Below are 15,688 nucleotides of genomic sequence, written 5' to 3' on the forward strand. Positions count from 1 at the left end.
ACATCTTGTGAAAATAGGCATAATACGGGACCTTTAAACTTTGGATTACATGTAAACATCGGCTAAACGATTACATGCAAATGGTGGTTAGATCAAATCCTGCTGCATATTCGATAGCCGAATGCTATTTGTTAAATTTGAAAGGAAAATGTTAGTAATTAATGTTAGTAATAATTGAATCTACAAATTCAACAAAAAGTAAGTCTGTTCAAAAAAGTAACTCTCTCACCAGTGCCCCAGAATATAGATGTTTACTGTATCTATTGCCGCACTATAATTTTTTTACTATAATTTAAAGCCCTCTTTTACAGCATCATGAGCTACCTGGTTGTGTGCTCACCTTTGCCTGCTAGCATTAAAGAGATGAAAGAAGCCTGAAGTACAAAACTGCCTGGACAAACAGCAAAAGGTCAGGATAGATTTATTGCTTTGAAATGTCACCATCTTCTAGCTTAATGCGAAGACAGAGACATTTAAAGTCTTGACCAAAGACCCAATCAGAGACTCATTAGGCATCAGAGCTGAGACAGAAAAAACTCCATTCAGTTCAATCGTTCACTACAATTAATCACAAATCATGTGCAAGAAGATTCCTTTATTCGCTTAAGTGAAAATATATCTTCATACAATCAAAATGCCAAAAAAAAAAATCTGTATCAAAAACATTTTCAAAACAAGTGTTATTGAATACAAAACCATAGTGTTTTGTTGTGCCAAATCCTGATCAGATGATATTACACTAAAAGGTTTTTAATTAAATACAAAAACAGAGTTATAAGATAAAGACTTACAAAAAATTAAAAAACAGTTCTCACAAGTTAGAAAAATTAGTGGTCATTAAAGTACCGCTGTATTCTGGCTGTTAATACTTATTGTATATGTAGCTGTATTTGTTGATGAAGCAAAGAGAAATGAGGTGAACAATTCACTGTAGCCCTTGAGATTATGAATGAAATGATATGGAGTTTACAGGCACCATGATACATTCAGGAGTATATGCAGTACATATAGAGTAGTATTTAGCATAAAGTGTAGATAAATGGAAATTAGTGTAGCAAATTATGAAACACAAACCACAATCTTTACATTGTACTTTGAGAGTGATCATTCATACATACGCTGGTTCAGTTCAGTTAGTTAAATACATCAAATGATCTTTAACAGAGGTGACCGATCAAGTAAGGCTTTCTTGTCAACGCTCTTTGGCTGAGGGAAGCTGTTTGTTTCTTATTAGTTAAAATATGCTCTGAACATGAGATTTACCAATAAGGACATTCAATTAGCTCAATGAGTGTGTTGTGCATTAGTGTTGCATCATGGAATGCCTGACTGTTTCCTCCAGGGATTTTCTAGTGATGAGAAGCCTGACCACATCTTCTTTCTTCTTGGTGAGTCTTTTTCGTGCCTGATCATGTGTCACCATGGTCATGTCCCAGCCATTCACCTAGAAATAACATTGATAGTACACAAAATTGGCTTGGTACGGCTCAGTACGGTTCGGCTCGGCTCGCTTCGCTTTTCCACTGCGTGGTACGACTCGGCTCGACATGGCACAGTTCGGTTCGCTTTAGCTCGGTTGCTTTTAGTACCGCTTTAAAGTGGGTGGGATTATAGACAGCCAGTAACAGCCACCGCTGTTATCGATCAATTTAAATATAGCGGGTTTGGTTTCTTGTGTCGCAAATACAAGGACGCTGGTACTGACGATTCTGTCTGACCAATAAGTGATCTGCAGCCGAAAGCCGTACCGTACCATGCAGTGGACTGCACCGTACCATGCACAGACTGAAGCGCCAGTGCCGTCAGATCAGTTGGACATGGCTGTGTTACAGGAGGTAAAAACGGTATAAATACTGTTCGTTTTCTCACACAAACCGCTCGTTTCGTGTCTTAGGCCATCAATGTGTACTTACAATAATGAGTCATAAAATAATGTTTAATTTGGATGTGCATGCTCTTTGAGGTGGTGACCATAGACCTGCATTATATGACTGACAGACAAGAACCGTTTGACCTAAAAATATCAAAATTGAAAATACTGTGGAAACAAAGACACCTACATCTTGGATGCCCTTGAGGTAAGCTAAAACACATGAAAAATTTATTTCAAAGTGAACTATCCCTTTAAAATGAGGATTATGTCAAACATTGTTTCAATGAAACATGTAAATAGGTCCTCTTTAAACTAACTGACAAACACTACACAAGACATTGGGAAAATGTCAGACAAAAAGGGCATATTTGATCAATAAAATGTCCCAAAAAAGCACCATAAAAGTGTTTTAGAACATTTTAGAACAATTTAACAAATATCAGACATTGTTATTTCACTAGTGAAATTTCACTACAATGCCAAGAGCAGATGTGAGCAGGTGGAACTTATTTGAAAAATTAACTCGGATATCTTTCTGAGACAATTTTACAGTAATATATTACTTTACTAGCTAGTAGCTAGCTACTTGGAAAAAAAGTAATCTGATTACATAACTTTAGTTACTTGTGATGCGTTACCCCAACACTGATCGAGTTTGCAGTGGGGGCGGCTAACATTAGCCTAGAGCGGCAGTTGAGCTTGTGCTGGCCCAGGTCATATATAGAATATTAAGTGTATTTTTATTTTGAGAAACTTTTACTTTTACTCCACTGCATTCCAAAGCATAATATCATACTTTTTATTCCAATACATTTCATACAAACATACTGTTACTTGTTATTTTGAACTGAAGAAATTGTCATGTGAACATGACGTAATAGCAGTGTATGATTCCTGGAACAGCAGTGTACGATTCTTTTCAAAGAACCTGTTAAACCGATTCTAAAATCGTACCAAATTATTAATTCACAAATTGGGTTATTGGACTGATCCAACTGTCACAGTTCAACTTACTGAATCAATGTTCCGTTCAAAGTGGGTTAGGCAAACTGAATTGACAAGTCTGACTTAAAATGAGCCAAGAACCGGGAGATCTTCGGAGCTTGAGAGAGTGTGCGACTGATGCCGCGAAAAATTAAGTTACAAATGCCGAATTTTAGGATTGATTATTGTAAATTAAACTTATCTTTAGATCACAACTGTAAATGCAGGCATGTCCATATCACCATCTCAACGGTGTAGATTTAAAATTAAATTAACGCAAATTATTGCACTTGCATTCTTCCCTGCTGCCGTAGCAGTTTAAAATTATATAAAACTAGTATGTTTGCATAGCATTAATTTGCCAAAAACTACTACATATGTATTTGCATCCACTAACTGACTAGTGTTGTCTAGCCTACTTGACAATTCATTATAATAATAATAATGATATTTGACCCAGAAATTCAAAAGGAATATTTAAAATACACTCACCTAAAGGATTATTAGGAACACCTGTTCAATTTCTCATTAATGCAATTATCTAATCAACCAATCACATGGCAGCTGCTTCAATGCATTTAGGGGTGTGGTCCTGGTCAAGACAATCTCCTGAACTCCAAACTGAATGTCAGAATGGGAAAGAAAGGTGATTTAAGCAATTTTGAGCGTGGCATGGTTGTTGGTGCCAGAGGGGCCGGTCTGAGTATTTCACAATCTGCTCAGTTACTGGGATTTTCACACACAACCATTTCTAGGGTTTACAAAGAATGGTGTGACAAGAGAAAAACATCCAGTATGCGGCAGTTCTGTGGGCGAAAATGCCTTGTTGATGCTAGAGGTCAGAGGGGAATGGGTCGACTGATTCAAGCTGATAGAAGAGCAACTTTGACTGAAATAACCACTCGTTACAACCGAGATATGCAGCAAAGCATTTGTGAAGCCACAACACGCACAACCTTGAGGCGGATGGGCTACAACAGCAGAAGACCCCACCGGGTACCACTCATCTCCAATACAAATAGGAAAAAGAGGCTACAATTTGCAAGAGCTCAACAAAATTGGACAGTTGAAGACTGCAAAAATGTTGCCTAATCTGATGAGTCTTGATTTCTGAGACATTCAGATGGTAGAGTCAGAATTTGGTGTAAACAGAATGAGAACATGGATCCATCATGCCTTGTTACCACTGTGCAGGCTGGTGTTGGTGGTGTAATGGTGTGGCGGATGTTTTCTTGGCACACTTTAGGTCCCTTAGTGCCAATTGGGCATCGTTTAAATGCCACGGTCTACCTGAGCATTGTTTCTGACCATGTTCATCCCTTTATGGCCACCATGTACCCATCCTCTGATGGCTACTTCCAGCAGGATAATGCACTCAAAGCTCGAATCATTTCAAATTGGTTTCTTGAACATGACAATGAGTTCACTGCACTAAAATGGCCCCCACAGTCACCAGATCTCAACCCAATAATAGAGCATCTTTGGGATGTGGTGGAACGGGAGCTTCATGCCCTGGATGTGCATCCCACAAATCTTCATCAACTGCAAGATCTTGTCCTATCAATATGGGCCGACATTTCTAAAGAATGCTTTCAGCACCATCAATGTGACATAGAATTAAAGCAGTTCTGAAGGTGAAAGGGGATCAAACAAAGTATTAGTATGGTGTTCCTAATAATCCTTTAGGTGAGTGTACATAAAATTACAAAACAAACATTTCTCGATCAGTACCTTGGCGCACTTTAGTAAAAGTAAAAAGTCACAAAATAATAATAAAAAAAAAACCAGACAAAAAAATAATGTCACAGCTCCCTCTTGTGGAGATTCATTTAGTTTTTATCAGGTTTTGTTTTGACAAAATCATGTTTTTGAAAAAAAAAAAAAAAACATTACAACACGGATGACAGGTTTGTGCCTCTCACCTGCATAATTTTGTCTCCTATCCTTAGACCAGCCACTTCTGCAGGTCCACCTTTAGACACACGTGTGACATAGATTCCCTGTGAAATAAAAACAGTTACAAGGGTCACCTCTGAATTAGGGTAACCGGACAGTCCCTGGAAATGTCCCTGTTTTACAGAACGTTCAAAACGCCCACATTATACGACAAAAAGCCTGACCAAGAGCAACACAGCCTGCTGATTACCAGAGCAATGGTTTAGTAATCATTTTCACCAATAGAGGGAGGGGCAACACAAGCTACACTCACACACTGCCACTGTAGCATGAATTATGTGGCCATCAATGTGTACTTACATTTATGAGTCATTAAATCATGTTTAATTTGGACTTCTCTGTGCATGCTCTTTGAGGTGGTGACCATACGACCTGCATTATATGACAGACAAGAACGGTTTGACCTAATAATATCAAAATTGAAACTACTGCTGAAAACAGAGACACCCACATCTCATTTCAAAGTGATCTATCCCTTTTACGTTAGCCATGCTAGGCTAGAATAGGCTAACAAGGTAAGGCTCTCACGACATTATTTTGTCTTACTGTCATCACTCTTGTGAGGAAATGCATTCAAAAACAACTCTGACTCATCTTCAACTTCTTCGATTCATCAGTTTGTTTAATAATATTCATCAATCTTTTCTGCCTCAGACAGTTCCATGTCTGCAGTCGTGTCAGCCATTTTGAATGCTGTTTTAGGGCACCAAATACACTTCCATTATACATTTAGCTGACGCTTTTATCCAAAGCGACTTACAATTGCTATAGGCCTATGTGTCAGAGGTCACGGACACATTGGTGTCTCACAGTGGATTCGAATCCAGGTACTCTCACACCAAAGGCATGCGTCTTATCCACTGCTCCATCACCACCCCACTTACGTCCTTCTGGCTCTGAACAAAAATGTGGATCCAACATGTATTTTTCAGAGCCAGAAGGGCATAAGTGGACCTACTCTCTTCTGGCTCCAAATATTACTCACATTTTTGTGTCAGGTGTTTATTGTTTTGTTGCTTAATTCAATACAGTTTGATTTGAAACCAGATTATTTGTCACCATTGGATAGAACTCATCAAGACCTGTACTTTCTTTATGATATCAAGAACTCATATTCGCCCAAAATGCCACTTACGCCCCTCTGGCTCCAAGCCCTCGATGTGAACTATTCATGTTGAAACTATACTTTTTGTGTTTGTATATGTCAGGGCACTTTATTTTTTGTTTTTGTTAGAATCAGTTTGCCCCGCAAATATCATAATACAACAGATATAATAAAAGTACGATACCCACAACAATTTTTTTTTTAAAAAACACGCAAGAATATATTGTCCCCATTTTTTTATTTCATTGATAATAACTGAGATTTCAAAATACATGTATACTAGATAACACGATGTGGGATTGTTTTACACACAATTTTAAACTTTCCCAAAAGTCCATCACAATGCAGTAAGCTTAACTATGGTGTAAAGATCCACTTCCAAAAGAACAGACATAAAATAACATTAGAAAACAACATTAATTAGTGTAGAGTATATTAAGTTTGTGAAAATGACAAGACTGAATAGAATTAGAAAATGTAAAAAAAAGTTAGTTTTTATTTATCTTATAAGTCGTATATATTATGTTATATTTTTGTAATGTGGTTTTGTAATGTGATAATTTTGTTACTATATAGTTTTGATCTATTTTGCTCTTTGCAATAGTTACTATTTTTCATAGTGCGATTTTGATTAGCCTAAATGTATTCAAGAAGTCTGTTTGGCATGTAATCATCATAATTTATTAACCATAATAAAAGAACAGGAAACAAACATATACATTTTTTTTTTATTTGTCCCGTTTTTTGATTAAAAAGTGTCCGATTTCAATGCTATTTTGATCACTGAACTAGGAAATGCCCCGTTTACATTTCAGACATCTAGTCACTTTAAAGACACAGACAGCAGAAAGGAAAAATGCCTCACTCTAACTAGAATTAAGTTTACTAAACATGATTTTTCACCTTGTCTGCCTTGTCTTCAGAAAATGGATTCTGGCTTGCATCTTGGTCGATTCCCCCTCCAATGCTGAATCCTAGTATTAAATTATCGCCTTCCCGTAGTTTTTGGATCTCAATTCGTTGCTGAAATAAAGAGAGAAAACAGGCACACCACTAAGTTTATGTTTCAAAATGTAGTTAGCTATCAAAAAAGGCTGATAACCAAAAATGCTGTCTAGGTAGGCGGCACACCATACAGCACAGCTGTTTATGACCATATACATCCTACAGCACAGCTGTTTATGACCATATATGGCAGCACTACCTACCTGAAACACATGAACCACACCTGATTACGTCACACCTGAGTGACATCAGAACAATTCAAATTTGGACATTTAAACCCCAACTTTAGTGCTTTTTTTGTATTAATTGGATCCCCCAAATGAGCTAAGTACAATTATATATGCCTCATTCCAACAGCATTTTTAAACAATTAAACGTATAATTATTGACCACATGCACTCTCTGGTTTAGCTGTATTTTACTCTTAAAACATTTGGTTTCGTTATATTGTGTCCCACAACAATTATTTATAATCTAAATATAGAAACTAATATAACCAATTATTTATAAATAAAACTATTGTTCACTTCGTCCGCCCCTGGCTAACGTTAGCCTAGCATGCTAACAATTTCCATTAAATCAATTGTTAGCTTAAATTCAACTAAACTGTCCTGTTATATCATAGATTCGTGTTGGGGGAACACTATTGTTTAAATTAACCACTTTCTCAGTCAAACGATATCAAATGGATCACTGTCAGAGTTAAAAACCACCAAAGCACCGCACACAATGCTAGTGAAGCTTTACATGCTAAAACTTTGATCATACTGATCGCAAACTCACCACAACAGCTGTGACAGGCTGACCGGGTATGAACGACATTTTCTGCTCGTTAAAACTTTTATTCCCTGTTTGTTCTCCTGGGTGTTTATTTCAGTGATTGTTCACTGATAATAATCATAGATAATAATAATGTGAGTGAGTTGAGGGTGTTAGGTTCCTCCCCTTTGACTTGAATGTTGGGCTGGGCTGCACTAAACACACCCCTGGCCTGCCCAAGGCATCCACTTCTTTACTATTATTCGTCTCTAGAGTAGACTAATTCATTTGCTTAATCATATTTGTCAGTTGAGTTGAGCATGTCATTGTCAAAACGTTGATGCGACTATAATTATAATTCACTGGTATACACGGCTGCCACATAGACAAGAACCACCAGCAGATGACAGTGTTATACGGAAGAAGAGAAAGTCCTTCGTAATTTATTTTTGGACTTGCCGATAACGTGCGCCGATTGTGCACTATGCTATGCTCATACTGACGGTGTTTGAGAATTTCGTTGGAGCTTAGCAGCTGTTACATGGATATTCACGAGTTTGTGTTAAAGCGCCACAGGAAATAGTGTAACGTTGTTCTTCGAACACAGAAAATGTTTTCTAACTGTTTTCTTTGTAAAGTCAAGTTTCTTTTTTTCTTTTCTTTTAAAATAAATATGTATGCTCAATTGTCTGAACTTTGTGTCGTGACATAGCTAGGCTACAGCCAGGCAAACATTTTTTCCAGTGGCCTATTTACCCATTAGCATCCAGCTGCAGCCCCGTAGACTTACTTCTATTTAAGGCCTGAGTAAACAAGACGTTACAGCACCGAAGTTTTAATTATGTTCTGTTTTTCTGTGATGGTCTTGTAATATCTGTGGTGCCATAATAAAGTTACAGTTTTGATTTGCCATTTTCTTTTGCTAGCTATAACTTCAATCAGATTGGTACTAAAACACAATGAGACATGTTTATGTTTTTGGCATATATTCATTGTAAGCCACCTTCATCTTTTTCTACAAAACACACAATGCTGAATGCTGAATAGTGAAATTACCTGCTGCACTTTCACAAGGTTTTAGTTTAGTTTCAATTCTACAAGTTTATCAACAATTCCAATGTTAAAACCTAATTACTGGTGGTTAATTGTTCAACCACAAACCTAAAAGTTGTTCATGGGGATTTTATTTATGAATGGAGAAGACATAATTGGAAAAAGTATTAGGAATATTTTTATTAATAATGGGGATAATATATATATATATATATATATATATATATATATATATATATATATATATATATATATAATTCAGAACATAAAAAAAGAAGCAGGAATGAACTATATTCAGGTCCCTCTCAAAAGATTAGCATATTGTGTTAAAGTTCATTATTTTCCATAATGTAGGCCTAATGATAAAAATTAAACTTTCATATATTTTAGATTCATTGCACACACACATTGCACGGTGGCTCTGGATGTTTCTACTCCAGACTCAGTCCACTGCTTCCGCAGGTCCCCCAAGGTCTGGAATCGGTCCTTCTCCACAATCTTCCTCAGGGTCCGGTCACCTCTTCTCGATGTGCAGCGTTTTTTGCCACACTTTTTCCTTCCCACAGACTTCCCACTGAGGTGCCTTGATACAGCACTCTGGGAATAGCCTATTTGTTCAGAAATTTCTTTCTGTGTCTAATCCTCTTGCTTGAGGGTGTCAATGATGGCCTTCTGGACAGCAGCCAGGTCGGCAGTCGTACCCATGATTGCGCTTTTGAGAAATGAAACAGGCTGGGAGTTTATAAAAGCCTCAGGAATCTTTTGCAGGTGTTTAGAGTTAATTAGTTGATTCAGATGATTAGGTTAATAGCTCGTTTAGAGAACCTCATGATATGCTAATTTTTTGAGATAGGAATTTGGGGTTTTCATGAACTGTATGCCAAAATCATCAGTATTAAAACAATAAAAGACCTGAAATATTTCAGTTGGTGTGCAATGAATCTGAAATATATGAAAGTTAAATTTTTATATTATTACATTATGGAAAATAATTAACTTTATCACAATATGCACATTTTTTGAGAACCTGTAGGCCTAAGTCTTTGGCGGGACAACTCGATTTCAGGACGGTTCCAGGACGGAGGGGAAAAAGTCTGGGGCCCTGGTGGGGTAAGAGGACCTCTAGTGGATACCCAGGGAAACACAAACCAGACACTGTGACAGTAACAATGTAGAAGTGACAGGGCTGTAGCAACAGTTGTTCTGCAATATTCAGCAACTGCGAGACAGCGTTTTTACTAGTGGTCAACCGATAGCGGATTTTACCCGATACCGATTGTACATGCCGATAATCAATAATTCCAGTGATATTGTTTTAAATGGATACTGGATTAAAACCAAACATAACACTCACAATAAAACAGTGCTGAACTGAAATGTGTTAAATTAAATACATTTATTAATATGAATATATTAAAACTTATACAGAAAATATTACAGGTTTCGTTTGCTATAACCTAGAAACATACGTACATTTCATAGGTAACACTTTGCAAGTCCATTTGTAAACAATTGTAACTTTATATTCATGTTAGTTCATAGTACATTAACTAAGGTAATAACAGATGAAATTATTTAAACTCAATTTCAAATAAATTAATAAATGTTGAAGTTAACAAACTTCTACAACTTGTATTAACCTTAGTTAATGATAAAAATGGAATCTTATTGTATGATTCAAAGATTCAAGATTCAAAGGTTTTTATTTGTCACATACTCATACAAGATGTGCAGTGAAATGTTTTTGTGACGTACTGTACTTCTGTGCTCAATTGAAGTAGAAGAAAATAAAAATACAATAAATACAATACAATTAAGTTATAGTGGAAATTATAATGATTAAATTATGCTTATGACTATTTTACATGTGCAATAGTATGCAGTCAGTTTGCAATAGTTAGAAATAAAGAATACTATAATATCTAAAGTTAAAACTAGACAGATGTACAAATGTTAAAATTCAATGGCTGGGTTAAAAAATGTTGAAAGTGTATTAAAAGTTAAAAAAATGTTCAGAGTGCAGAGTTCAAGGCTCTGATTTCCACAGGGAAAAAACTGTTCCCCATCCTCTCTGTGCGTGTTTCATGACAGCGCAGGCGTCTGCCTGACCTGAGGGTTACAAACAGTTTATTGCAAGAGAGATGGAGGTCCTTGATAATGAGTGCTGCTTTCTGAGGCAAAGAGGGGGATCTCTGCCCTGCCAAACACACTCTAGATCAGACGGACCATCTGTGGGTTGAGAGACCACTCGCCGGGGGTAGTGTTGTCTTGAGACAGCATGTCCTCACCCAGAGTTAGGATGCCCAGGATGTGAGCAACTCTCCGAGAGAGCAGGTAGGCTTTTGCCTAGAAGACGAGGTTTCTGACCATGACAGGTTGCCCGATCTGAGGCCGCCCTGGCGATTTATGTAGGACATCACCAACATGTTGTCCATGCGTACCAAGACGCGTTGTTCTCCCAGGTCTGGCAGAAACACTTTTAGTGCTAAACAGACTGCTCTCATTTCGAGGCTGTTGGTATGTGAGCGCTTCTCCAGGCTCGACCAGAAGCTGGAGACAGGCTCACCCTTGTACAGCACCCCCCAACCTAGGTTGGTGGCGTCCATGAAAATTGCCTTCCTCCTGGAGGCCACACCCATTGTCACGCCCGACTGGTAGCAGTCGGGGCTTTCCAGGGAGCCAGGGCTCTTATGCAGCCCTGGTTGACCATAATTGGCAGGCGTCCTGAGAAGAGGTCGACCGATATGTTTTTTTTCACGCCGAGGCCGATACCAATCTTTTGAAATCCGGGTCGGCCGATGGCCGATTAATGCTGCCGATTTATTTTGGCCGATATTTGCTTGGTTTTTAACCTCTATTTAAAAAAGAAAAAATGTAAAAGAAATAATTACTTAACATAGACAAACTTTCTCAACAAAAACATTTTATCCTCTCAAAAAATGTCCCGAAACATGTATTTTTGGTTTGTTTTGTTTGTTGACGGACAAAGACAAATGGACATAACCTAATTATCACAAAAAAGAAGAAAAAAACTTTAAATTATTTAATTATATATATATATATATAAGATTTATTATATTTTATTTAATTTAACTTCTAACAATAACGTATTTCATAGTAAATTGCTGTTGAACGACAAAAACAAAAACTTTAAATGCATCCCGCTGTTGGACCTTTTAATCTACAGTGAAATACAGTCACACTTTACACTGTTTGGCCAGCATTTTAACCATGTTTCATCCAGCTACTAACTAACGGCCAGAGTTGTTCATGAACACGTTCATATAGACCATTTCAAAAGATGTAAACAACACTGGTCCAGAAGCACTTCCTGTTTCAGTTTTTTAACACTACATAAAAGCTGGGATAAAATACAACCAACAGAACATTTAAAATTGAATCAAAAAGTTAAACCAACATCTTTAAGATGTTTTCTTTACATGTGAAATAAAGAAAACAGTTACAAACTGAAACAGGAAGTGTTTCTGGACCAGTGTTGTTTACATCTTTTGAAATGGTCTATAGGTCTGCTGCTCACTCGGCTGGAAAATGACACTAGCGGCAGCGTGCGTCAAACACGTGTTCCACGACAACACTAGGCTGCCCACAGATGCGCCTGACTAATAATCGGCTTGATATACTTGGATATTGGCTGATGCCGAATATTTAAAAAAAATGCCAAAAATCTATGCCTACCTCTACCGCCACACATGGGCTGGCACACAGCGTTTCAGCCAGTGCTGTAGAGGGCTCATATGCAGTAATCCCAGTTAAACCCACTTTACAGTCTAAAAACATTAAATTCTAAGATTGAATGGCTCTGAAGGAAGAAATGTCGGCATAAAAGGTTTAATGACAAAAAGTTTGAGCAAAATAATGAAATTCATCATGAGTAGGATAAGGATTACAAGAAGTAATTGCTCTGATAAAAGAACATTTAAACAAAAACTGCATTAACAAATATTAAAAAATTGTCAAAAATTGTCTGCACAATGGATTTTGTTGCAATCACAATGTTTGAATTTGTTTCAATAAAGAATAAAAAAATCTGAAAATCATTAGTGAATAAAACATGTAGGCCTATCCACAGACCTATTTAACACAAAACATTAAACAACAAAAAAAATTTCAGAACATCTACAGTGAATAAATAATGTATCCACAAACTTATTTAATACAAAACATAAAAATAAAAAATTAAAATAGGAAACATCTTCAGTGAATAAATCTCATTCTGCTTCTTGCCCTGTATTCTGCCTTATATATTCTCCAGTTCTTCCTTGCTGCTCTCTTTCCCCTCTCTGGGAGATCTCCTGTTCTCAGTCTTGTTTTGCACTGAATGTTTTTTTAAATGGGTCTGCCGTTTCTTTTGAAGGAACTCTGCTCTTCGAACTGGGTCGGCATCTCCACACTGTCTTTAAAGACACTGCTTTTCAGCAGCAGTTAATCTGGCCATACCTGACAAGAGAGATACAATTAGATTACTGGTGTCCTATGTGTTTTATTAAAAATACACCATTACTGGTAGATTGTCTGTGGAGTTACTATAGAGTCTGGTGTTACCAGGAAAGACAGTAACACCACAGACAGTAACACCACAGACAAATAAGCCTAAATCCAGACTTTTCTAAAATGGAGGCTACCATCATGATGATTTCAAGATCAGGGGATATTCTGGAAATATTAATAAGTATTATCGAAATGTTGATTAAAATATGTAAAATCTGCAAGTTATCAACATAACACTACAGACACTAATAATGTGTGACACATGATATTGTCAGGAATTTAGCTAACTTTAACCAAATGAATAAGAAAGAATGTACTCCCCATGCACCCCTTAGATCAAACAGCACCTGCAATGACTTTTACAAACAGGAAGTAGTACAAACAGATTTCCCCCCATTTATTCAAGGGGTGACATCCATTGATGTTACATCACAGAATTTGAGGACCCACTACTTTTTTCTTAGATATTACAAAATTTGTATTTTTAAAACAATTTATTAAAATTGTACATGTTAAATAAAGTCTATATTTACAATATAACCACTTTTTTGGGGGGTTAAAAATAGTTGTGATTACATTCCATGATATCTCTCTGAGGTATGGTTTGAACATGCATATTTTGTTACAAATGCAATCTCTCAAACTCAATATGTATTTAAAAACTAAAATGTATCTGTTAATATTCAGTAAACTGTTAACATTTTTCCACATGGGACTCAGCCGTCACCTTCTTCGTTGCTCTGGTTGTAGCGCTATCTAATTGCGTGCAGAGAGATCCCGCCGCTCCGATTGAGCCCTGTCAATGATGAGTTCCCAGACCTAACATGAACATGATGTAGGTCTGGCATGCCAGGCTAGCCATTTCCATGTCACACTATAGGACAGTGCTGTCACACCAGTGGAAGTTTTCAAGATCAAGGCCAGTTTGCAGCCTAGCTATATGAGAGACAGTCTTCAATCCTGACTAACATTGTTAATGTTTACAGTTTTTTCAGTAGTCAATCAATATAAATTGATGAAAAATTTCAGATCAATACTTAAATTACATCACATCAAAGGACTGCATAATGAATCCCATTTCCAGCAGTGCACAAATAGCAATATTATCAAAACATTTGAAACAGAACTCATCTTGTGTGCAGTTCAGTGGAGGAGGAAGTACTGAATCTCAGTACTTAAGTAAAAGTACAAATAACCAGATAAATATTTACTGTAGTAAAAGTAGAAATAACACAATGACAACCATACTTAAGTAAAAAGTAAAAAGTACCTGATTTTAAATTACTTTAAGTATTAAAAGTAAAAGTACTTGCATAATTTATTTTCTTAATGTCTATTTTCTAATGATTAATAAAACATTTAATTCTATCTCGTTCAACCTAATATTCCTATAATGATGTTCAATAATGATGGGAAAAAAATTGTTGTCACCATTTCCGAAACAAGCTTGCAATTAGGCAATATACACCATGCTTATCCGGTTACTATATGTTAATAACTATGTTTGGTAGTAAACGCGATTAATTTATGGTGTAATTCTGAACCTCTTGGCTTGCCATAATCCTAACCAAACGTATATTACACGAGACCATTTCACAGAAAATGTAATGAAAATGTAACAGAAGTTGTAGAAATGTAGTGGAGTAGAAAGTAAAATAATTGCTGCAAAATGTAACGAAGTAAAAGTAAAAAGTATGCACTATTGATTCTACTTAAGTAAAGTAAAGATACGTGAAAAATGTACTTAAGTAAAGTAACAAAGTATTTGTACTTCGTTACATTCCACCACTGGTGCAGTTCATGTGCTCCAGTGAGGTCTACTGTACACACTCACACCAGGTGGACACCAGTTTTGCGTACAAAATGTAATTTCATAATTATTCTAAATGGGGACCTTAAGACATATATCCTTTAGTTTCCATAAGTTAACACTACTATAATATCTATTCAAGTATTTTAATGTGTTTAGACTTATTTTTCAATTAATTAAAGTAGTTTTAAGATGAGGAACGTTACCCCGGACAGTCACACCAGTGGACAAATGTCATGTACGTTTCAGTTTCATGTCATGAACGGCTCAGTTTGAGGCAGGGGAAAACATATAAGGAGATTTAAACAAAAACACTGGATAGATGCTTATCATTATCTGATGGTTGTGTACAGACACTGCCAACACATTTCAGTACAATCAACTTGAATATGAATAACCCCTTTAAGTGTCTGAAAACATTACATTTAGTTTGCAATTAAGTTTATTCTTTTAAAGTATATCATTTATATTCTAAGTACTAATTTTAAAAGTATTCTAAAGTGTACTTCTTATTCAAAGGGTAATGCTTTTATTAAACCTGAAGTATTTGACCAGTAAAACAAAGCCTGCAGTTTCACTAATAATGGAAATACAATAGTCATAAAATTCAGACGAAAAATTGGACCAAAAATCC

At 36.4% G+C, this 15,688-nt stretch overlaps 1 protein-coding gene across 1 annotated transcript; it reads right to left on the reverse strand.

Moving 5' to 3' along the window:
* Positions 1-580: 580 nt before the first annotated feature.
* tax1bp3 (Tax1 (human T-cell leukemia virus type I) binding protein 3) lies at positions 581-8,018 on the reverse strand. The gene is made up of 4 exons (XM_039667386.2): positions 7,707-8,018; positions 6,822-6,941; positions 4,780-4,857; positions 581-1,444 (listed from the first exon to the last, which is right to left on the reverse strand). The coding sequence occupies exons 1-4, from the start codon at positions 7,743-7,745 to the stop codon at positions 1,304-1,306; spliced, it is 378 nt and encodes a 125-aa protein (XP_039523320.1). The 5' UTR covers positions 7,746-8,018; the 3' UTR covers positions 581-1,303.
* Positions 8,019-15,688: the final 7,670 nt, after the last annotated feature.

This window comes from Pimephales promelas, chromosome 21 (assembly GCF_988280905.1).
Source record: "Pimephales promelas chromosome 21, fPimPro1.hap1.1, whole genome shotgun sequence".
Lineage (NCBI taxonomy): Eukaryota > Metazoa > Chordata > Actinopteri > Cypriniformes > Leuciscidae > Pimephales > Pimephales promelas.

What these genes read in the sequence shown, in the direction of transcription:
- tax1bp3 (XM_039667386.2), bottom strand. Translation starts at nt 7,745, where the DNA reads ATGTCGTTCATACCCGGTCAGCCTGTCACAGCTGTTGTG. An exon ending in CTGAAGACAAGGCAGACAAG is followed by an intron (nt 4,858 to 6,821) that starts GTGAAAAATCAT and finishes TTTATTTCACAG; the next exon opens with GGAATCTATGTCACACGTGT. An exon ending in TAGGAGACAAAATTATGCAG is followed by an intron (nt 1,445 to 4,779) that starts GTGAGAGGCACA and finishes TGTTATTTCTAG; the next exon opens with GTGAATGGCTGGGACATGAC.